The following is a 23,848-nucleotide window of genomic DNA, read 5'->3' as shown; positions in this document are numbered from 1 at the left end:
TGCTCTGACAAGTTCCAATAAGGAACGTCATTTGAGCAATTTGCTCATCCGCTAAACAGCACTAGTCAAACTACCTTCTGGGCTTTGGTTTTAATCAAGCTTGTTAGTTAAGCTGGAGCTGACATCTTTTACATGACTCACCTAAATAAAATCTATATTAAATTAAGGATCCAAAAGATTGACATTTACCTACGACCATCCAGTAGATTACAATGTTCTATGCATATTAAATTTTACACACACACACACCTTAGGACTTCAATGGCACATACACCTATCTGCAGAAATATATATACATAGATTAATGGTTGTATCTCCAAGCCACTTTTCGAATATCAACCATAACCTCTAACTGCAGATACCATATGGTATAATTACTACACTGTGATATAGTTCAATATACTTGACACTCAGTCAATATTCTTTCCCCAAGACATTCTGACTATTTCCTAAATTTTTGTTTTCACCCTAAGTAATAAAATATTCTTGGATCAGTAACAGCAAACTGGCTGTTATCCGCAATGTAAGTTTCTCATTTTAAGATATAAAAATTTAAATAAACTCTATAACATTTGCCTCCTATATGCTATTAGAACGGCAACTCACCTTTCACTAATCCCTAACCTTACACTTTTTGAAAAATTTTATTTTCAGTTACAAGCGACATTCAATATTATATTAGTTTCGGGGGTCAGCGTAGCGGTTATACATTTATATAACTTACAAAGTGATCCCCCTGATACTTCCCACCTGACACCATACAGAGTTATTAAAATATTAGACTATATTCCTTATGCTGTACTTTATATCCTCGTGACTATTTTGTAACTGCCAATTTGTACTTCTTAATCCCCTCACCTTTTTCACCCAGCCTCCCAACTCCCCTCCCATCTGGTAACTATCAAAATATTCTCTGTATTTATGTTTGTTTCTGTTTTGTTTGTTCATGTATTTTAATCTTTCAATTCCACATATGTTAAATCATACAGTATTTATCCTTCTCTGTCTGACTTACTTCACTGAGCATAACATCGTCTAAGCATAACACCCTCTATATCCATCCATATTGTTGCAAATGGTAAGATTCCATTTTTTATGGCTGAGTAATATTCCATTGTGTGTGTGTGTGTGTGTGTGTGTGTATGGCACATCTTTATCCAATGGTATATCAAAGGACACTTAAATTGCTTCATATCTTGGCTATTATAATTAATGCTGCAATTGAACACAAGGGTGCACATATCTTTGGATAAATACTCAGAAGTGGGATTTTTTTCATATGGTAGTTCAACTTTTAATTATTTGAAGAACCTCCATACTGTTTTTCATAATGACTACACCAATCTGCAATCTCACCAAGAGAGTACAATGGTTCCCTTTTCTCTACATCCTCACCAACACTTACTGTTTACTAATTTATTGATGATAACCATTCTGACAGTTGTAAAATATCTCATTGTGGTTTTAATTTGCATTTCTCTAATTAGTAATGCTGAGCATCTTTTATGTCTATTGGCCATCTGTAAGACCTCTTTGGAGAAATGTCTATCCGGGTGTCTTCTTCCCACTTTTTAATCGTATTGTGTTATTTTCACCTTATACTTTCTTATTTCACAAAATTGAATTCAGCAGAATTCACCTAATAGTTACATTAAAGTGAGGAGGGAGGGGGGGAATCAATTTGATTCTATTTCTAGTTATTTTGGCCAATTATTTTGTGCTACCTTAAGAAGGACATCAGATCAATTCACTAACTAAATGTTCTCCTGACACCCAACAGATCTAAATATGTTACACCACTATTCATTGAATAAGCCTAACAATTATCATCCCTATTTCTATTCATATTTAGTGTAGTCCACGGTACACCAAACATCATCCCTATCCTACACTCAGCTTTCCTGTATACTGCTATGGAAAGAATATAAGTACTGTCATTCTTACCAAAGTCCCTTCCAAAGATACAGATTCACAATGTGACATTCTGTTTACTTCTTTCCAAAATTACTCAAGAACAAATACAATATATTTTTTCTTTGTGAGTACAATTGACAATCAAGTTTACACGTGCATCCAAAAGTATGAAACCCAATTTGCAAATACAACCCACATAAATACTGGCTCTAAGGTATATAAAATCTAGACCCAAATACTGATATTTCAACCAAAACCTAGCTGCTTCCTACGAGAATAAATAGTGGGCTCTTTTATTCCTACATATTCCTACAGCACTAACTAAACCTAAACAGACAACTTTGTTAGCAAAGGGAACACTGATAACTGCATAAAAATAAAAACATGTTTTGTTAAATGTCTAATGACACCTATAATTATATGAACCAATTCAAACTCCACACTTCGACAGCAATGGCAATTTTAAAGATGCCCAAAGCATATTAAATCAATCGGGCAAATTTCACACCTCTTGGTGCAGCCACAAAACCAAAATTAGTGAGCTGGAAGTAAGTCTGACCTGATAAGGCAATTCTTAAATCTTCCTTCCATCTAAAATAGCTATAGTAGTATAATACTATCAAAAATGAGTCCCACATATGTAATACTTTCAACAATATTTTTTTTTAATGAATCCCTTCTTTAAAAAGCCAAAAGACAAAAAAAAAAAAACATGCACATCCATTTAGTAAAAGTAGAGGTAAGTAGAATATCACAGTAGAATGTCTGAAAATTAGTCTGATACCTGAAAAATCAGGTTTTTGAAACTTGCCAGCAGTCCCACAATGCATTGGCGCTGTGCCATCATGGCCTGGTGCCAGGCTAATGTGGAGCCAACTTAAAAATAGCAGCCAAGCAGCAGAATACATAGGTCCTTGTGACCTCAGCTTTATTTCCCTAAATCAAGGGAGGTTGGAGGGGAGGAGACAATTACAGGGAAAGAAAGGAGTGGAGTACATTCTCATCGTTGGTACTTCCTATCTCTTCCAATTTCTTGCCTTTTTCCCTATCACTCCCTCCTACTTCTCTCTCCTCCTACTCTATTCCCCCATTCCAAAAAAGGAAGGGAGAGAATAAGGATAGTAAGGGAAGGAGGAAAGGAAGGAGGGAGGGAGAGAAGGAAGGAGGGGAGAAGCTGAAGCTCTGAGGCTACTCCATCTCCTGACTTCAAGTCTCACTTGATTCCACCATCATCACAAAGCAGACATTGGTCACTTCAGTCCTCAGCTTTACTGCAGGTCTGGAGAAAGTATAAGACAAAAGTTACACAGGTGATAATTGGGGGAGGGAAGGAAGAGAAAACTAGTAATGTTGGCAAGAGTACAAAATCTTAAGTACTAAGAAAGCTTAAAGAATGCTAAAGAAACAGGACACTTTAAAAAGTCCTTACTCAAATACAACAATCAATTATAAACTTCTGTTAACCTGAATTTTAAATGTTTATTTTATGACAAATACTTATAAAATTCATGACCACCATCTTTGTAGAAATGAGTTCATATAAAGCAGTAGCAAGATGCAAAGGTTCCACAATAACAAATTCAGTATGCTACCTTTGGACTTCTGCAGGCCTTTACCCAGACAAATAGCAACACTAGAAGAGACTCCAGGCTCTGCCCTTTACACTGAAATTATAAAATATCTATACTTCACATATAAAAAAGCTGGTCACTGTCAGCAAATATTTAACAGATACAATTCTAAATTGTACTGGTGTAATTAAATTAAGTACAAAAATTTAAACCTTGCTTCTGTAGACTTACTTTACATGCTATCTTTTAATCATATTTTCTGTATAATACCTTCCAACATTATAGATCTGACATCAATTAACAATGAAAAATGCTTTAAGTAAACAGACTGTTAAATAAGCCAGGACCAGGCAATGAGTCACCTGAATTTTAAGCACAATAATTCACTAAATGAGCTTCCAATTTATGTGATCAGCTTATTCAGTTAGTAAGAGTTTCAATGTACTGGCAGGTTCTATTGCATCCTTCCAATTAGCATCTTCCCAATAAACTCTCTTTTTTAAAGAATTTAAATCATCTTATCAGCAATAATTATTAGTATAATGTTTAATCATAACCTTTAAAAGGTGCTTAAATGAGATATATTTCTTTAATATACTTTGAAAAATTGCCTTCACTGCATATACACCACAATTAGATCTAGCCTACATGTTATTCCTCATTTAAAAGTTTAAAATGTCTGATAGAAGATGATCAAAATCACCCCACACAACCTTCCTCCAAAGCTGAAACTCACTCATAAAAGGAATTTATAATGCAGGTTTTCAAGTCAAATTTTAAAAATACACCTTAAAAATCATAGCTATGGATACAAGTTAAAATTCTGGCCACAGTGAAAGACACTCTAGAAAGTAGCAAGAGACTATAAACCTAGAGATGAAACTTCTTTAGGTTTATCTTATTTAATGACTAGAGGCCCAGTGCATGAATTTGTGTACGGGTGGGGTCTGGCCAGCCTGGCCCCAATCGGGGTGGATCGGGGCCGGGCCTGTCAGAAGGAGGCAGCGGCTGGAGGTTAGCCAGCTGGCCTGCCCCTGATCAAACCTGATCAAGGCTGGGCTGGCTGGGGGAAGGGGCTGTGGGCGATTGGCTGAGGGGACCAGCCCCCAATTGGGGTGGAGGGGGCCGATTAGAGGCGGGGCCAGCCATGGGGAGGGGGTGTGGGCAGGTCGGCCCCACCCGCAATTGGTGTGGGGGGGACAATCAGGGGCAGAGCTGGCTGGAGGGAGGGGTCACGGGTGGATAGGGGTGGTGGGGGCTGTTCAGGAGGGGTGGGGCTAGCCATGGGGAGGGGCTGTGGGCCATGGGCCAGCCAGCCCTGCCCCCAAATGGGGTAGGGGGGGCTGGTGGGGGGGACCAGTGGCCTGGGGGAGGGGCCATGGGTGGTTGGCTGGCCGGCCCTACCCCTGATCGGAGTGGGGGGCCAATCAGGGGCGGAGCTGGCTGGTGGGAAGGGCCGCAGGCCCATCAGGGTGGTGGGGGCCATCAGGGGCGGGGCCTGCAGGGGGGGGGGCCACAGGCGGTTGATGGGCTGGCCCTGCCCCCTATTGGGGTAGGGGGCAGGCGATTAGGGGCAGGGCCAATGAAGGGGAGGGGCTGCGGGAAATTGGGGTAGTGGGGGCCCATCGGGGATGGGGTTGGCCAGCCAGCCTCACCCCCAGATCAGGCGAGTTTGCTGGCCACAGTGGGCGTCATAGTGACCAGTCATTCCGGGGTTATGGTTGCTGGCTTTTTATATATGTAGATGATGCATCACAGGTAGTACTAGTTAGACAGTAGAAGTACCAGTCAGACAGGCTGTTTCTAGCTCCATAATTTACCCTGTGTGGCCTTGAACAAAAGTTACTAGCACTTTTTTCCTATGCTTCAGTTTCCTCATCAGTTAACATGAGAATAAAAGTGCTTCATAGGGCCCGACTGTGGTGGCTCAGTGGTTGGGCATCATCCTGTGCACCAAGAGGTTACTGGTTTGATTCCTGGTCAGGGCACATGCCCAGGCTGTAAACTCGATCCCCATTAGGGGGCGTGCATGAGGTAGCAGATCCATAATTCTCTCTCATCATGATGTTTCTATCTCTCTCTCTTCCTCGCTGAAAATCAATAAAAACATTTTTTAAAAAGTGCTTCATACCGCTGTTAAGAAATATAAAGTGCTGCGCTAGCCAGTTTGGCCTCAGTGGATAGAGCAACGGCCTGTGGACCAAAGGGCCCCGGGTTCGATTCTGGTCAAGGGAACGGCCCTGGATTCGATTCCGGTCAAAGGAACCTATCTTAGTTGTAGGCTCCTCCCCAGCGAGCCCTGACAGGTCTCGTTGAGGAGGAAACCAATTAATGTGTTTCTCTCACATCAATGTTTCTGTCTTTCCCTCCCTCTTTCACTACCCTAAAAATCAATGGAAAAATATCCTCAGGTAAGAATTAACAACAAAAAAAATAAATAAATAAATAAAACATTTTAAATTATTTTAAAAGAAAAGAAATATACCCAAGAATAAGACAGTATGCCCTAGTCAGTTTGGCTCAGGGGATAGAGTGTGGGCCTGCAGACTGAAGGGTCCTGGTTTGATTCCGGCCAAGGGCACATGCCCAGGTTGCAGGCTCAATCCCTAGTAGGGGACATGCAGGAGGCAGCCAATCAATGATTTTTTCTCATCATTGATATTTCTATCTCTCTCTCCCTCTCCCTTCCTCTCTGAAATCAATAAAAATGTATATTAAAAAGAAATATAAAGTACTTGGAACAGTATCTGGCAATGGTTAAGTATAATGAAAGTGTTAACTGCTATTAGTATTAGTAACAAACTAGAGGCCTGGTGCATGGATTCATGCACCAGTGGGGTCCCTCGGCCTGGCCTGCGCCCTCTCGAAATCTGGGACCCCTCAGGGGATGTTGGACTGCCAGTTCCGGCCCGATCCCTGCAGGCCAGGCTGAGGGACCCCACGGTGCACCAAGACTCTAGTATGCATATAAGATCTTTGGTTAATCTCTTCTCGCCCTTCTCCCCCTCCCCTCTGAGTCATCAGTCTGTTCCAGGTTTCCTGAGCGTTGAGTGTCTGCCCCCTGGTGGCCAGTGCACGTCATAGCAAATGGTCTAACAGTCAACGGTTGCTTAGGCTTTTATACAGATGATATTGTTGCAGTAGTATTAGGAGACTCAGGTAAATTATGTTCAGTTCAGTGCAGAAAAGCACCAAATCAAAGAGGACTTTAAAATTAGAGAGGTCACTAAGTTTTGAGGTCACATCAATTATGTGAATAAAGTGTATCTAGGGGTTATGGGTATACCATTTACTGATGATGAAGGTGGAGGGACTGACAACACACTGAAAAATGTACAAAAACAAGTCAAATACAGACACTACTAGGTAAGTTTTCATAAACATACTAAATTCAGAGCAGTCAAAGCACTAAACTTTTAGTAAATTCTTGATTACATCGGTGTATGCATAATTTCATGTATATTCACACAGCTGTAATATTCAAATAGTTAGCAATCATAACTAACTTTTCCTGAATTTTAACCTCACTTTAGAACAGCTCTACAATTTCCAAAAATGTCTACAAATGTTTTACACTACCATGTATTTAGTATGCTAGAATCATTGCTTAACTGAAGCTATTAGAATGTGGCCTAACATTAAAATGCTGTCTAGAAATACTTTTATAACATTCAAAGAAATGTTAGCCAAATAAAGTCTGCAACAGTTCAGTCAATTTACATTCAAGAATATTGTTCCTCTGCCTTGGCCGATGTTTCTAAGTGGTTAGAGCATCTGCCCAGGCACTGAAGGGTCTCGAGGGTTTGATTCCAGTCAAGGGCAGTACCTGGGTTGCAGGTTCGATCCCCAGCTGGAGTTGGGTGCGTGCAGGAGGCAACCAATCAGAGTCTTTCTCACATCTACCTTTCTTTCTTTCTTTTCTCTCTCTCTCTTTCTCTCTCTCTCGCTCACTCTCACTCTCCCTCTCTCTCTCTTTCTCTTTTCTTCCCTCCCTCCCTTCAACTCTCTTGAAAAATCAAGGGGGTGGGGGGTAATATCCTTGGGTGAGGATTAACAAACAACAACAAAATATTGTTCTCATTTCTAAGATTTTTCTGAGATTTACAAAACATTCCCAGAAAATTAAGAGGTAACCAAGCAGTGGAAAGAGACACAAAATTTAACTTTTCAAATTACTCAATATGTCTATGCCTCAGATTTCTCATCAGCAAAATGGAAAAGGCTGGAATTGATGTCATCTTTTCATCTCTAAAACCTACACAACTCTATAAGTTGGTAATGGCTATCATGCAAGATATTATATAAAAATAGCTTCTCATCTGTTAGCATATTTTGTTTTAAGAAGAAATGGAACAGTGTATCTATACACAGAAGTCACTGAAATATGCTTGAGGTAACCATAATCAAATGACACCTGGATTCATTTGTCTCTTTTTCTGCTCACTTTTGATCAACTTAGTTACAAATACATAAATAAATATATGTAAATATGTTAGCTGACTCAAAACTAATTCTCACATAAGATTTCCACAAATATAAAAAACTGCATACCCTTAGTAACAGAGTTCACTTACTATCAGCTGAAAGGCAATCTTTAAGTTCAAAATGAAAAGCAGATTTTGCACTGCATTCTCTCCAAAGCCTGCTTTAGCTACCTATTATTTTTAAAGAATTGAAAACTATGTACAAAATGTATTCTCAGCAGAACACAGGCACTGAAAGCAAAAACTGAAAAGATACTCAGATTTTTTAAACAAATATAACCAACACACTTTTTATTTATTTATTTAGAGACTCTGGCTAGGATTGAGAACAAGAGTCACTTCTCATGGGACAAGACTATGTAATGCAATGTTTTTCTCAAAATTATCACTTGATACTAATTTCTCAGAAAGAGATGGAGAGTATTCCCATCCATTTAAAGGAGGAAACAGATCATGTTTTCTAACTTACAGTAATCCCTAAACATTTAGTTAGCTATCTCAAAAAGTTAATAAGCCAAGAAAATTAAGTTAGGTTTTTTTACTGTGAGAAAGTACTGTTCTTAATATTGTATCATAGTGGCCTCCGCGCGTCTCGATGGTGGTGTGGCCTCCCGCGGTATCCTCTGCAAATGGGCTCCCTGGCCTAGCGCCCCGCCCCCCCCACCCCACCCCCCCTGCCCCCATTATCCCGCGCCGAGGTTTCCACCAGTGCACAAGTAAGAGCATGGCCGACATCCCCTCCAGTGGCTCATTCGTGGCCACCCACGGCTACTACCGGCGCCGCCTGGGTTCCACTTCCAGTAACAGCTCCTGTGGAAGTGCCCAGTACCCTGGGGAAGCCATCCCCCACCACCCGGGTCTCCCCAAAGCCGACCCGGGCCACTGGTGGGCAAGCTTCTTTTTTGGAAAGTCCACTCTCCCATTCATGGCCACAGTGTTGGAGTCCCCAGAGCATTAGGAATCTCCCCAGGCCTCCAGCAGCATGATCACCTGTGACCTGGCTCGGGAAGCCACAAGGAAGGAGCCTGGCGGCCAGCCTGACAAAGTCAACGCTGGGCCCCCATCCTGAGTAGCCAGCACCAGCCGCCAGACTTCCAGAGGCGCTAGGCTTTGAGCCCCTCCCCCCCTCCTCCATCCCCTTCCCTCTCACCTCACCTGGCGTAGACTAGGCCGGCTGCAGCAAGCAGAAGCAGTTGGGTTCTTTTATATCAAAAGAGCAACACGCCAAAAAGGAAGTTGAGAGAGCCCCACTCTTTACTACCCAAGCCACACGCAAGCCTGCCTAACACCCCATAGCCATGTGCCTTGCACCAAGTGGAAAATAAATGAGAAGCAGCCAGCAAAAAAAAAAAAATTGTATAATAGTTATTTGAAAGGTGACTAAAAATGGTTTTGTAGGTTCCATGTAGTTTATTATATTACCATCTAATAAATAATGGCCTATAATCTGCTTTGTTTCTAAAATGTTTATACTTACCTGTAATCTGCTTTCTTTTCTAGGACATTTGTCCTCAAATATAACAGTTGAGGGTCAACAGCAGTTCAAATTTAATGACTGCCCTATAAAAATTTCTAATGCAGCCCTAGCCGGTTTGGCTCAGTGGATAGAGCATCAGCCTTTGGACTGGAAAAGTCCCAGGTTTGGACTGGAAAAGTCCCAGGTTCGATTCCGGTCAAGGGCACATGCCGGGGCACATGTAGGGGGCATGCAGGAGGTAGCCAATCAATGATTCTCTCTCATCATTGATGTTTCTATCTCTCTTTCCCTCTCCCTTCCTCTCTGAAATCAATAAAAATATATATTAAAAAAATAAATAAAAAATGTCTAATGCAACGAGTTTATCATATGTATATGTAAGTAAGCTTCTTAAGTAAAGACAACAAAGATTCATTTTGCATCACTGAAGAAAATTAATTTTCTAACAAAAATAATGAAGCATGCAAGCATGTGAATCAGTATAGATCTAATCGTGTAATTTTTTTTAAAGAATAGGTTATTGATTTTTAGAGAGAGAAGGGAGGGAGAGAAAAACATCAATTTGAGAGTACAAATCTTCTGCCTCCTGCACCCGCTCCCCACCCCCTAATGGAGAATGGAGCATGCAACCCAGACCAGGAACTGGACCAGGAATCAAACTGGCAACCTCCTGGTGCACAGGACAACGCTCAAGCAACTGGCACACCAGGCAGGGCCAACTGTGTAATTTTTCAAAGGGATAGCTTTCTTAAAAGAAAACATCAGTCATTCCTCCACTGCCATCCTGTTCACTGAACATATTACTAGCTGAAATCATACATTAATTGAACTCTCTTAATATGAGTGTGAGCAGAAAAAAATATGCTGGTCTGTGTCTTTCCAAAGGAAACATTTGGAGTTAGAATTGAAAGCAACTGATTATCCATTGTGAAAAGAAAAAAGGCCCAGGATAAACATCTCAAAAACCGTCCAGGACATACTCAAGACAATTATAACCTGACTTGTTCAATTACTTGCAGTACTTCTTCTATTAAAACACATATTCCACAGGCATCCTATAGTTTTTAAAAGGAAAGGCATCAAAGTCTCAAATCTGCAAAGGGATGAAATTAAATGCAAAGCTGGGGGAAACAAACAAACAAACAATAGGAATGGCCTTTTCTTTTACAATCCAAGGGTGTATTCAGAATACAAGTGTGTGGCAAGAAACTAAAAAGATTGAAGAAGAGTAGAAATGCTTTCTTAATCCACATCTGCAATTCCAGCTTCCAGTATTGTTGAAATCTTATATAGCTACAAAAGTATTGTCTCCTGAATACTTTAGATTTGAACCAATACTAACCATCAGAGAACTAAGTATTATAACAAATCCCAAGATCTGTTCAGCTAAAATTGAAAACCTAACTTTCCTCAGAACAATGCTGAACACAGATGAGAAACTCACTTTCAAAACCAAATTTGTAAGGAAATCACATCGCAATTCACATAAAAAATAAAAAATACATATGCACCTAGTTTCAAATTTTCTTTTATGTACTTTTTCCATTAATCAAAAGGCAAAAAAAGTGTAATACCTGATTCAAACTGTTCTGTATTAATTACTGTAGTCTTGAAAATGCATTCAGTAAAATGTACCATCACCAATAAGTAAAACACCCAATTCTAAAAGTAATTTAGAATCACCTCTTTATATAATAATCTCCAGTCTGTAAAGAAAATCAAAATACTCAAAGAAAGGCCAACAAATCAACCCTAAATAAATTAGTTAATTAAAATTTTTATCCATCTTAATTCTAATAACGATCACCTTTTATTGCCTTGCCACCCCCAAACACAATATTTTAAGTTATGAATCTTAAAAGACCATAGAAGTGTTTACCAAAGTGAAAAAGTTATCAGCAAAAAAATAAAAGCAACTCCTTTTAAAAATTAACTATTTCCTTCTTATATAAAACCCTCCCTAGTTTTGTTTTGAGATTTGCCTTTTTTAAAAGTGATTATCTAGTCACAAATAAGGAAACTGTGTTTCAAAGCCCCCCAAAAATGGATGTACAGCAACCAAGTCTTCAGAAAGGGGACACACACACACACACACACACACAAAACAAAACATATAAATGAACTAAAAACACAAGAATAATTTTTCCAAGATTTTTATTATAAAACACATGCTTTTGGTTTTTAAGAACAATCTAACCGTAAGACTGACATAAAATGAAAAGTAAAATTCCTCACAAAACCTTGCCTATTCACTTGAGCCCTTCTCCATCTTTCTCCAGTATTCAATGATTGTGTAACCTTTTGAGACATGTTTATGCATCTATATGTACGTCTTTTTTTGTTTCAAACAGAAATTGCAGCATGCTATATGAACAATTAGCTTGTTTTTAAACAAAATATTCAGATCACCTTTTCTTGTCAGTACATATAAATGTACTTCACTTTTTTCATGGTTGCATAGTATTCCGCAAGTACTTTTTAATCAGTTCCCTTCTCTTTTTTTTAATATATTTGTATTGATTTCAGAGAGGAAGGGAGAGGGAAAGAGAAATAGAAACATCAATGATGAGAGAGAATCATTGATCGGCTGCCTCCTGCACGCCCCCTACTGGGGACCGAGCCTGCAACCCAGGCATGTGCCTTTGACTGGAATTGAACCTGGGACCCTTCAGTCCACAGGCTGATGCTCTATCCACTGAGCCAAACCAGCTAGGGCTCTTCTGATAAAAGTGTAGAATGATTCCAACCTTTTAGAATTGCAAACCTTACAGCAACGGGTATTGCTCACTGTACAGACCAACTCTGTGCAGAAAAATTTCTAGAAATGACTAAAAAATATTGTGCCAAGCAGGGAAGCACCATCTCCTCAATCTATTTGAGTACTGCCTACCCATCTTGTTAGTAATGTGATAGATGAAGACAGCATGTTATTTTTACTTGTGTTTCTTTATAAAAGAGTGAAGATGAGTTAAGTTCAATCATGTGCATTTCTTTGTGAATGTGCTACCCATTTTTCTACTGGGTTATTCATCTTTTTTTTAACCAATTTTTTTTGGAGTCCTCTGCCAGCCTTTGGTCGAGCATGCTACAAATATTTGCCCCAGTTAGCTGTTTCAGTCCAACAGGAAATTTTTACATATTTCTATGCAATTGCATTTATTTTCCTTCATAATTAAAATTTTAGACCATATTAGGTAAGTCTTTCCCAAGCAAAACTTTGGGGGAACTTTTTAATGTGACTTCAAAATCATCACTTAAATGATTATCGATAATATTTACATATAAGTTCTAATATGTCATTATTTAACAAAAATAAGTCAACTACGCGTCCTCTAAACCAGCGGTTCTCAACCTGTGGGTCGCGACCCTTTTGGCAGTCGAACGACCCTTTCACAGGGGTTGCCTAAGACCATCCTGCATATCAGATATTTACATTACAATTCATAACAGTAGCAACATTACAGTTATGAAGTAGCAACGAAAATAATTTTATGGTTGGGTCACAACATGAGGAACTGTATTTAAAAGGCCAGAAGGTTGAAATCCACTGCTCCTGTAATCAGCTAATGGAGAGCTCTGCATCAATGAAACACTACTTACAACTACCATACTGAGAGTGTATTTTCTCCTTTATTTTTTTTAAATATATATTTTATTGATTTTTTTAGAGAGAGGAAGGGAGAGGGATAGAGAGTTAGAAACATCGATGAGAGAGAAACATCGACCAGCTGCCTCCTGCACACCTCCTACTGGGGATGTGCCTGCAACCAAGGTACATGCCCTTGACGGGAATCGAACCTGGGACTCTTCAGTCCGCAGGCTGACGCTCTATCCACTAAGCTAAACTGGTTAGGGCTATTTTTTTTTCCTTTAAATGTCTTCTTAAAACTTAGGAGTTGAAAAATAACTAGTAAGTATGTTCAATTTCTGGGGATGTCTAAATTCTTTGTCCCTCAATCATTAAATAATTTTCAACAGTGTAAGTGAACTAGATTTTCCCTATTGTAATTATAATTTAATCATCTCTACAAAAGTCAATAAATACTCCTTATACAAACTTGTAATTTTGCAATACCAGAAAATCACTTATGATGCTATCAATGCTGTACACTCTGTTGTTTCATTTCAGGTCCTGAAGTGAAAAAGAGTTCTACCTCAAATCACAGAATTATAAAGTAAGCCTCTTGAGTTAGTATTCCAGTTCAAACCACCACTGAGAGCTAAATTAGATGGTTAATCTAGCTACTCTCTCCATTCTCCATCAAAAACAAAAGAAAGGAAAAAATTCTGGTCGTAAGTTTTCTATCTCAGTACCAGCTGCCAGGCATTTAACAACCTTCCATCTCTAAGCTGACTGGCACAACAAGTAGTACAACTTGGAAGTTAAGAAAATTGGCAGAACTCAGAGGGGGAGAAAAATATTTTCCACAATTTCTGCAGCACTTGTTTAGCACGTATGTGTTTCTAAAGGGGTGGTCAAGTCTTCAAAACTGTAAGCAGCAGCATACTACTTACTTCACAGGAACCAATGCCAACTCCATTCAGTGGTCTCCTTCCCCTTTGAGGACTATTCAAAAAGTTAGTATTTTCTTTTACAACTCGCCCAGGCCTCTTCACTGATGAAAGCAGGCAAAGCCCATGCTGTGTGTCTGTCTCCTAGAGAAGATTGCATCTTTTATTTATCACTCCTTGGCTTTATTTTCACAGTGAATTCCTGGCTTAAATGCAATCAGCCAAGAAACCCTCCCTATGTGCTCTCCTGTCATTCCTCATTGCTTGCAAGCAGAATCAAGCACAGAAGGGGAGAAAGAAAAAAAAAAAGCCTCAACGTTGCCAGCCAAGCCATAAAAATTCTCAAACTCTAGTTAGTTATACTGAGGATCCATAGATACCTTCAATCCGTTTCAACCTGGCAGAAGGAAACGAGAAAAAAAAAAAAAAAAACTTGAAAGTATGTTAATTGGGTATTTTTTTTAAAAAAAAAAAAAGGATAGATGGATGGGTAGCCTCAAAAGTTGAACCCCCTCTATGACAGAAGGATAGGGTGCTGAAACTAGAAAAGGCAACACTAGGGGATGCCTTTGGAAATAAATGACCATGCAGAAAATCACGTTTGCAGATTGCATGAGAATTCAAATTAAGCAGACAGGATTAAAGCAAATCTGAATTCTCTCCTGGAGCCCCTACCGACCCCCACCGAACCCCCAACGACAATAATAAAAGGAACTGACTACGGAAAAAATCATTAAACATAAGAGACAGCGATGCCTCCAAACCTCTCCCCATGCATTAGGTACCGGTTCACCACTACAATTTGAAGTACACAGCAATATGGGAAGAGCAGGAAATACGCCGTCTGCAACCAGGAGAAAACTATGGGGAGGGGGCTCACTATAGCATTGTTCTCTTCAGTCGGCTCCGACATCCCCATCGCTATGGCTGAAAAAGATACCCGGCCAGAAAAGAAAGAAAAAGAAAAGAAAAAAATCCCTGAGGCGGCCGGGGGGAGACGGAGAAAGCTTTTAAACTCCGTATTTGAGAAAACTCTCCCGGTCTACCAGAGAAAAGAGGGCTGTACAGCTTTAAATCACAAGTCCCTCTCTCGCCTTTGTCAAATACCTTCTACTTTACAAGCCCTGGAAAGAAATAGAGACTCTTTTGTTTGGTTTCCCCTTCTCGGAAGGTGACAGAAAACTGAAAGGAGCACAAATAAACCTGAAAATGAGAACCCAGCGCGGGGTCGTGCCCGGCTGCCGGGCGGCCGCGCCGGCAGGGACGCGGGAGCCGCCGCGGAGCCCCTCGGGCTCGGGCTCGCGCTGGTGCGCCCGCCGGCGGGAGCGCAGAGCCCGTCCCTGCTCCCGCGCGCACCGGGCGCGACCACCGGCCACCCCAGCGCCAACCAAACTCGGGCGGCCACAGCCCCGGGGCAGCGCCGCGGCCCCAGAGGAAAGGGAAGCGCCAGCCGCTCCTTCCCGGACTCGCGCCATTTCATTCGGGGCGTCCAGGGGTTAGATGTCCCCTCAGGAGAGACGTTCCCTCAGGAGAGGGGTCCAGCCCGCCGCCCCGCTCCCCACCTCCGGCGCCGCTCCGAGGCAGCAGAGAGGCGGAGGGAGAAGACGTTTAAATCCCCGGTGGCCACGGAGCTCGCCGGGCCGGACCGGACCGGACGCCGCAGCGACTCCAGCGCGTCGCGGCCGCAGCCCGTCGAAGCCCTGTGAGGAGCGGCCGCCGAGCCGCATGAGCATGTCCTCCCTCCCCTCCGGACGCAGGGGCGGGAGGGGAAGAGAAGAAAGAGGGCGAGCGACAGGCGAGGGGAGAGCGGACGGAGAGCGGGGAGCGCGGCCGGGCCACCGGCTCGCCCGGCCGGCATTGTCTGCGCGGCCCGCGCCCCCTCCCCCGCCCCGCACGGCCCCGCCACACACCCTCCGCCGGGGCCGGCCGGCCGCGCCTTTGTCCACATCCGCCCCCCAACAAGGCTCGCAGCCCTCCAGGACCTGCTCCCCGGGAGGAGGGCGCCCGACACGCACCCCCCGACCCCAGCGCGGGGCGCGTCCTGCTGATTCATTTCCCACTCGCACCGGCCCGTCCGGGGAGACAGGGGGCGGGGAGGGGAGGGAGGAAACGGGCGCTCGGGAGGACCGTCCGGTCCCGTGAGGGCACCGGGCAGGGTGCGGGCGCGGGCGCCCGCCGGACCGAGGGGCTGCTCGGAGGGGAGCAGGCGGGCGCCCCGCCCCCGAGGGACTGACGGGTGGACAGACGGCCCCGAGGCTGCCCGTGACTCACCGACTTGCAGGACGTTGTCGACGCAGCCACTCTCCAACAGCGCGATGCCCCGGCGGAAGGGCAGCCGGGTCTCGTCGCCGCCGTCCGCCGTCCCGGCCGCCCCCACCGACGGAGCCCCGGCTCCGGCTCCGGCGGCGGCCGTTGAGGTGGCCGCGGGAGAAGACGACGAGCTGCCGCTGCCCGCGCCGCCCGCGCCGCCGCCCGCGCCGGCGGGGCCGCCGCTGTCGTCGCCGGGGCCGCCCGCGGCGCCGCTGCCGGTGTTGAAGGACGAGTACATGCAGATCTCCCGCTCGCTGCGGGGAAAGGACCAGTAGACGATGCGGCGCTGCACCGGCTCCGGGATGCGCTCAAAGCGCTCTTCCACGCGCTGGAACGGCCACTTCTCCGCCACCTTGCGCGCCGCGATGTCCAGCAGCGACTCGGGGCTCTGGGTCTTGCCCGGCGGCAGCAACCCCAGCGCCGCGCCGCCCCCGCACGCCGCCGCCACCGCGCCGCCCGCCCGCGGGCCGGGCCGACAGGCAGAGCTGTAGCCGCCACCCGCTCCGCCGCCGCCGCTGCTGCCCCCGCCGCCGCCGCCCGGCCGGCAGCACAGCCGTTTTGCGGGAGGAGGCTGCTGTCCGCGCTCCGCCATGACCGCGTCGCTTCTAACCCGACAGCGGAAGTGCCGGGACCCTATAAACGGCACAAGGAAGCGCGACACGCACACGCCGCCGCGACGCCACGCTGCCATCTAGGGCCCGCCGCTCCTTGTATGGGCCCAAGAGGTTGGGCCTCCACGGTGACGTCAGGGCTGAGGCGGAGCGCCGATAGGGGGACCTAGGGCCGGGGGCTGGGCTATGCAAATCGCTGGGCTCAAACATAAATAGAGCACTCGGCCGACACGGGGGTAGCGGGGGCGGCGGGGCTGGGCGCTCGCCGGCTGTGAGGAGGTTCGGCCGCTGCGAGGCGGGGGGCGGGGCTCAGGTGGGATTCCCGCGGGAGAGGACGGGCCTCCGGACCTGGCCCAAGGTGGGTGGGTCTCTGCGCCCCCTGCTACTCCACTTCCCTTTCCAATTCCCTGCCTTCTTTTGATGTCCGGCAAGTGAGGACGCGCCTCGTGGGTCACAGCGGGGAGAAGACGGGAAATGGGGGGTGAGCCTGGGCAGAGGTCCTGCTAAGTGGGGGGCGGGGCCCGCGGGCCGAGGCCCCACCCTCCGTCAAAGCCTGCCCGCCGGGGGGAAAGCCTTTGGGCGGAGGAGGCGCTTTCAAAACAAAGAAATGCGGCGTGGAGCCCAGGGGATGGGGGTGGAGAGGAAGGCGGAGGAGGTGCGGCTGTAGCCGCCGGGCTGCCCGCTTCCCCTCCAGCTAGCCCGGGGGAACTCCCCCTCAACCCCCAGCCAGGGCTGCGGCGCCTGGGAAGAGGGAGGAGGCTGCACTCGGCGGCTGTTTTCCACTTCACTTTTGCAGATCCGGGTAGGGAAGGAGAACGCCCGCTCCGCTGCCCCGTGTGGCTGCAGCGCACGCGGCTCCGAGCCCAATGTCCGCTCTGTCCTGGTGGCTGGGCTGGGGGCCGAGCCAGCCAAAGTGTCCGAAAACGCGCAGAGCGCTCGGAACCTACCCCGCAACTGGGCGACGGGCGTTCCGAGCGGGCACCGTGGCAGCCCCGCCCTTGCGCTCCCTCATCCCTGCGTGGAGCTGGGGAACTTGAACTGGCTCTCGTCACCCCCGCGGCCTCGCCGATAAGACACCGCTTCAGTCCCGGGGTGCTCGCACTCGGGATGGAAGGTACACCCGAGCAGTGGATTTAGCAAACACCTTTGTGAGTACACGCCCCACGGGAGCGCGCGCACACATGCCCCTCGAGCGCGCGCGCACCACCCAGCCGGCTGCAGACACTGATCCTGGGACTCTTGGCGGCGGAGGGCTGCTGCGAGCGCGTTCAGTGCGCACTTAGACCTGCGCCCCGGCTCGGCACCGGGTGCCGGGCTGCGGCGAGCCGAGGCGCTCCGGACGCACGCCGCGCTCTCAGCAGTCCTGGCGGCGCCAGAACGCCCCATCCTCCCCGGAATAGGCACTTTGGGGAGCAGGCAATCGAAAGGGATTGAAGAGTGCAACTTGCAGCTTGCTGCTGCGAGGGCGCCGAGGAAGGAGTAGAAGCGAGTGCCGGGCTGAACCAGGAACCCTGCGGACATTGTTCTTCGCACTCCGCAGAGCTCGGTCAAATCTGGATCCAAGCCACGGACTTGACTTAGCACGTTAGAGACATCTTTACTCTTTGCCCCCTCCCCCTTCTGTTTTTACTGTACTGTAAACCGTATTACTGATGCTGTCGCTGTTGTAGAAGATAAACTGCATCCCATTTGGCACTTTCGCATCTTTTAAGGTTATTGATTGGCACCCCGTTGCCTACATTTAAAGGAATAGAGCGCTTCTGAGTTTTAAACAAAATCGCCCACTCAGGGCCGAGGCCTGGGAGACCTTGAGCTCCAGCTCTTGGCTCTTCCTGGTGTTAGGCCTTACCAAGCCGCAGGCTGCAGGTCCCAGGGGAACGGGACACTGGCAGACTTTCCATAGCTGCCTTGTTAGGAAAATTTTGGTGACATTGTGTTTTTATATATCCCCTCTGGTATTTTTCTGGGCACCTCCTCAATGCTTAGGAAAAGGCCTGGGCAGAAAACTGGAAGACTATGGCAAATGGCAGAGGGAAGGCTCCTTCCTCCAGTTGTTTCATTTCTGGACCTCTTAAAAATAAAACTAATTTTTAATTTTAAAAAAAAAATGGTGATTGGAGTACAAAGTAAGTCGAAAAGTAAAATACAATTTGGGCTCTATAGGTTTATATACTATCATGTAGATTACCAAGCATTGTCATATACATATACACGTAGAATCGCTGAACTGGAAATTTAAAGATGACAAGACTGGTGCCCCCAGACAAGATGACTCATTCAGGGTCATAGGAGGTGCTAGTGGAAGAAATTAATTCATACTGATCAGGAAAATAGACACCTTTGGAAGTGCCTAACGTTTAAGAGGCCTTGATTTTGTAATGAACCAGAGACCAGATTTAAGTAAGATATTGTCCTACATTGGAGGGATTTAGTTTCACTCTATTTTGAAGACAAATCCAGAGCCACCTGCTCAGCCTGACCCAATTTTCCCTCTCTGCAGTTTCTTACACTGAGACCACTCTCTCCCTCTTGAACTGTACTCTTCCTGGTTTCCCTGACACTTCTATCCCTCCAACGTCTCCAACTCTTCTTTCTCTGCCTTGTTTTGGGGTTTCTCTTCCTCCAAACTGTTTAATGTTCACCCTGTGCTACAACCTATCAGGATCTCTTCTCAATTTTTGGTGACCCACTCCTTGCAGGGTTTCCCCCATTTTCAACTCAAAACCATGGTCTCTGCTTGAGCTCACTTATTTCTTCCTAATGGCCAGCTTCCTTTTCTGTTGCCAGAAGGGTTCTCATGGCCACCTCAAACCCAAACTACCACCTTTCCTGGAAACCAGGTTCTCTTCCTTCCCTTAGATTGTTATTACTCTTGCCACCTGTTCATAGGCACCTCCCATATCAGTTTATTGTCTATCCCAGCCCTTCTCACTGCTTTATTATTCCTCCTCCTCACTCTCAGAGCCTCCTCACTAATATGTCTGTATAACCTCTCTGCTTCCATATCCTCCTCCACCCAGCTGCTTTGCTTCCTAAAGTGTGATGGTGTCACCCTTTAAATGGCTCCCTGCTGCCTACTGGGAAAACTCCAAACTTAAATACGATCTTGACCAAACCCAACTTTCCAGCCTCATCTCCCACTAAAACCCAACAGAACTTCCAGTTTCCCAACAGGAGTTTTGTTAGTCCCAACAAGACTTCTCCCACTACCCCAGAAGTCATTCCCACTTCCCCATTCTGCACATTTGCTCAAGATTTCCCTCTGCCAGTAATGTCTCTTCCCTTGCAACTTGTCAAATTCCTACCCTTCCTTCAAGGACTTACTCCAATGCCACTTCCTCTGAGAAAACCCACCTGGATGTGTGATGTCTCTCTTCTCAGGCCCCTCTACCACTTTGGATCTTTCTTGTGACATTTATACCATTCAGCCTAGCATCGCGGTTTTGTTTACACCGGCCTGAGCCATTCTCTCTCTTCCCTGGTTAGATATTCTCTGAAGGTTGGGATTATGCCTCAGCCATCTTTGGAGTCCCAAGTACTTCTCACTGCACTGTGAGGCTTCTGTCTCCCCAAAGGTCAGCTACACCCACGAGCCAAGGGAGAAATAAGCAACAGTATGTCATCGTTGGCTGGTACTTGTGCAATCTCTCACTTTGGGGGTATTTACAGTGTGTTGTTTTTTTCTGGTGTTCATAGAAATTATTACTAAATTACTTATAATTGCTCTTTTCATACCCTAGGGACCAAATCAGGGCTAAAGGCCTCTGGTTATGCTCCCATGTTTACCACTGGGCAATGGTAGGAAATCAGAGTACAGAAAATCTACAGCTTCCCAAATGCAGTGACTCATCAGATCACACCACACCACACCACATTAGCCAGTGTGGTCAAGAGCTAGGCTCTCAGGCACACTTCATAAACAAGACTTCCAGGACTCCATAAACTAATGGTGTCCAGGAAGAGAGACACTTCTCCCCCAGCACCTGGCCCGTTGCAATTGGATGGACGGATGGATGGATGGATGGATGGATGGCAGGTAAAAAAATTTATTTGAAACTCCTATTCAGAGAACTATTATGACTCCTCTACTTGCCTTTAATTTAAAAGTGAAAAATATGAATTAAATTCAATAGATATTATCAAATTCCTGGAGCAGTAGTTTTTCAAAGAGAAACCCTTAAAGTCTCCCAGATCATAATGCACACAATTTTGGAACTGGGAAACAGAAATTGACACTCACTCCCCACATGAATCTCCTTTACAATCAAGTTTGAAAAGTACGCTTTTGGGGTAAGAACTTCACAGAGTCCTAGCTCTTAGGAGGATGCCTATAGAAATTTAAAAAAAAAAAAAAAATGACATTGCTGTCCAGCCAGTGTCGCTCAGTGGTTGAGCATCAACCTATGAACCAGAAGGTCACGGTTCTATTTTTAGTCAGGGCACATGCCTGGGTTGTAGGCTCTATTGCCAGTTTGGGGCATGCAGGAGGCAACTGATCAATGATACTCTCTCATCATTAATGTTTCTCTCTCTCCCTCTCCCTCTTTGAAATCAATAAAAATATATATATTTTTTAAGTGACATTGCCTCACCATTATTGCTAGTCATCTCAGCTAATTAAGAGAATTTGCCATTAGTAAGAAGATTCCAATACACGAGAATTGAATTAGATCTAAGGAACCTCAAGTCATTTGAAGTTATACCCATTTCCATGTTTTTCTCATACTGGGACATACTTTTACTATTTTAACTGAAGCCAATTATGTTCCCTGGACTATAATTAATTGTTTAGAAGGAAGAAAAGACTAAAACAGCAGTTAGCCTGTTAAGGAGGCATTATTCTCCCCTCCAGTCAAATGACAGGGCATTCTATTCTATGTGGCTAAAACAAGTGAAAATTATAAATGATGCTTCATCAAAGTAAAGTGTCCAATAACAGTAAGAAGTTCCATGAAAATCTTTGTGGTCAATCATTCCCTTCAAATAGATTCTTGGACAAAATAAGAGGTAGACAGGGAATGATCAACCTAGAATTGATTGAGTTAAAGTAAGTGCTCCATCTTGAATAGGGGGAAATTTTTTATTCATTTCAACTTTGCTAAATTCTAGAAAGTTAAACCACTAATATTTTACTATTGGTATTTTTTAGAGTAGGTGCAGACAGGGCCAGGTCCTTTATAAACAATAACTCATTTGGTGTCCCAGTAACCCCCACAAGAAACAAAGTGAGATTCAGAGAAATTTGCCAAGGGTTTTTCAGCTCTAATCTGGCCAACCAGGAATTCAAGTTTAGTCTGACAATAAAGACAGAATTTTCTCCATTATCCATTATTTCTGAAACTTGCCAGATCAGAAAAATTGCCCCGAGTACTTGTTAAAATGTATAGATTATTTTCTCTCTCCTCTGCAGAAGGCTTCAGAATAGGCAAAACTAGGAAACATCACAGTTCAAGGCCACAGTATCACTAACCCACTGTTTTATTCTTTAAGACATGCCCTTCTAGAATTTGCTGTAATTATAATACAGTATTCAGCTACTGATCAACCAACCGATCCTTTCCATCTTATTTCTAAGAACGGTGTATTCTGTTAAGATGAAAGCCTTTAAAGTTACAATCTAGAATTTTGAAAAGTAAATCATATCTCAACATATACAAAGAAAATCAGGTTGGCAATTTGCCTCCAAATAAAGTTGCTTCAAATTTTGTAATTTGGAGAAGTAAAAGGTGTTTGATTTTGTTAAATATTAGGTAAGCTAAAAATATTTATTCCCACTTTATTTCCCTCTGACAACGGGGAGGAAAAAACTCCCACTTTTAAACACTGAACAGGTAGCACTGTGGAAGAATCATTATTTAGAAAATTAATGATTTTCTCAAAATAGCACCACTCTTTTGCAGATTATTTCTGATAGGTGAGATGGCACATGAAAAACACAATACATTAAATATTAGAGTGTAAACCATTCTCTAGGGGGACAAAAGATGCTCTGACATGTATACAGGACACATTTGCAGAAAATGTCATCCCCCAAATCATTTCATAAAAATATAGCATGAGAATTTTCAAAGTGGATCAAACAATATTTTGCTTATTCTCATCCCCATCAGGAAGAAGTAAAGATTTACAAGTTAGACAACCACATAACTTTAGGGGGCACCTTATCCTACATGAGCTTTACTTGCATTTAAGAGACAAGCATGAAAATTAACGTTAAAAATGTGAGCCCTAGCCAGTTTTACTCAGTGGTTAGCAGGGGTGGGCAAACTTTTTGACTCGAGGGCCACAATGGGTTCTTAAACTGGACCGGAGGGCCGGAACAAAAGCATGGATGGAGTTTGTGTGAACTAATATAAATTCAAAGTAAACATCATTACATAAAAGGGTACGGTCTTTTTTTTCAATAGTTTTATTCATTTCAAACGGGCCGGATCCGGCCTGCAGGCCGTAGTTTGCCCACGGCTGGGTTAGAGCGTCATCAGCCTATGGACTAAAGGGTCTCATGTTCTATTCCAGTCAAGGGCATGTACCTCAATTGTAGGCTTGATCCCAGACCAGGTCAGGATGTGCACAGGAGGCGACCAATTAAGGTGTCTCTCTCATCTCTCTCTCTTCCTCTCTCTCTCTCCCTCCCACTTCCACTCTCTCTAAAAATCAATGGAAAAATATCCTCAAGTGAGGATTAACAAAATAACAACAAAAAATGTGAAAGCCAAACTCTAAAATGTATACTATATTTTTAAATATTTAAAAACTCATTCCTTATCAAGAATAGCATTATAGCAATTCAAAAAAAAAAAAAAAAAGAATAGCATTATGGCAATTCAGATATGAAAGTGTCACTTCCAATGACTTCATTCAAACCCAGAATTAGATAACTTGTGAAAATGAAACAGTCTCAGCAAAATCTGATGTGTCAGGTATTTTTTCAACCTGAAAATCTATATTAACACCTCCACAGAACCATAC

At 44.3% G+C, this 23,848-nt stretch overlaps 1 protein-coding gene and 1 pseudogene across 2 annotated transcripts in view; one reads left to right on the top strand and one right to left on the bottom strand.

Annotated features, from left to right (window-relative positions):
• Positions 1-16,875, bottom strand: part of ZSWIM6 (zinc finger SWIM-type containing 6) — a 217,572-nt gene extending 200,697 nt beyond the window's left edge. Inside the window, exon 1 of the mRNA XM_081088785.1 lies at positions 16,230-16,875. Within this exon, the coding sequence (XP_080944911.1) occupies positions 16,230-16,860 (631 nt within the window). The 5' untranslated portion in view covers positions 16,861-16,875. The remainder of the gene's footprint in view (positions 1-16,229) is intronic.
• LOC308517582 (pancreatic progenitor cell differentiation and proliferation factor-like) lies at positions 8,694-9,038 on the top strand (annotated as a pseudogene). The gene has a single exon. The product of its transcript is annotated as a pancreatic progenitor cell differentiation and proliferation factor-like (transcript).
• Positions 16,876-23,848: the final 6,973 nt, after the last annotated feature.

Source organism: Myotis nattereri (assembly GCF_964212035.1).
Source record: "Myotis nattereri genome assembly, chromosome: 4".
Taxonomy (NCBI): Eukaryota; Metazoa; Chordata; class Mammalia; order Chiroptera; family Vespertilionidae; genus Myotis; species Myotis nattereri.
This window is presented reverse-complemented; position numbering and strand designations above follow the sequence as displayed.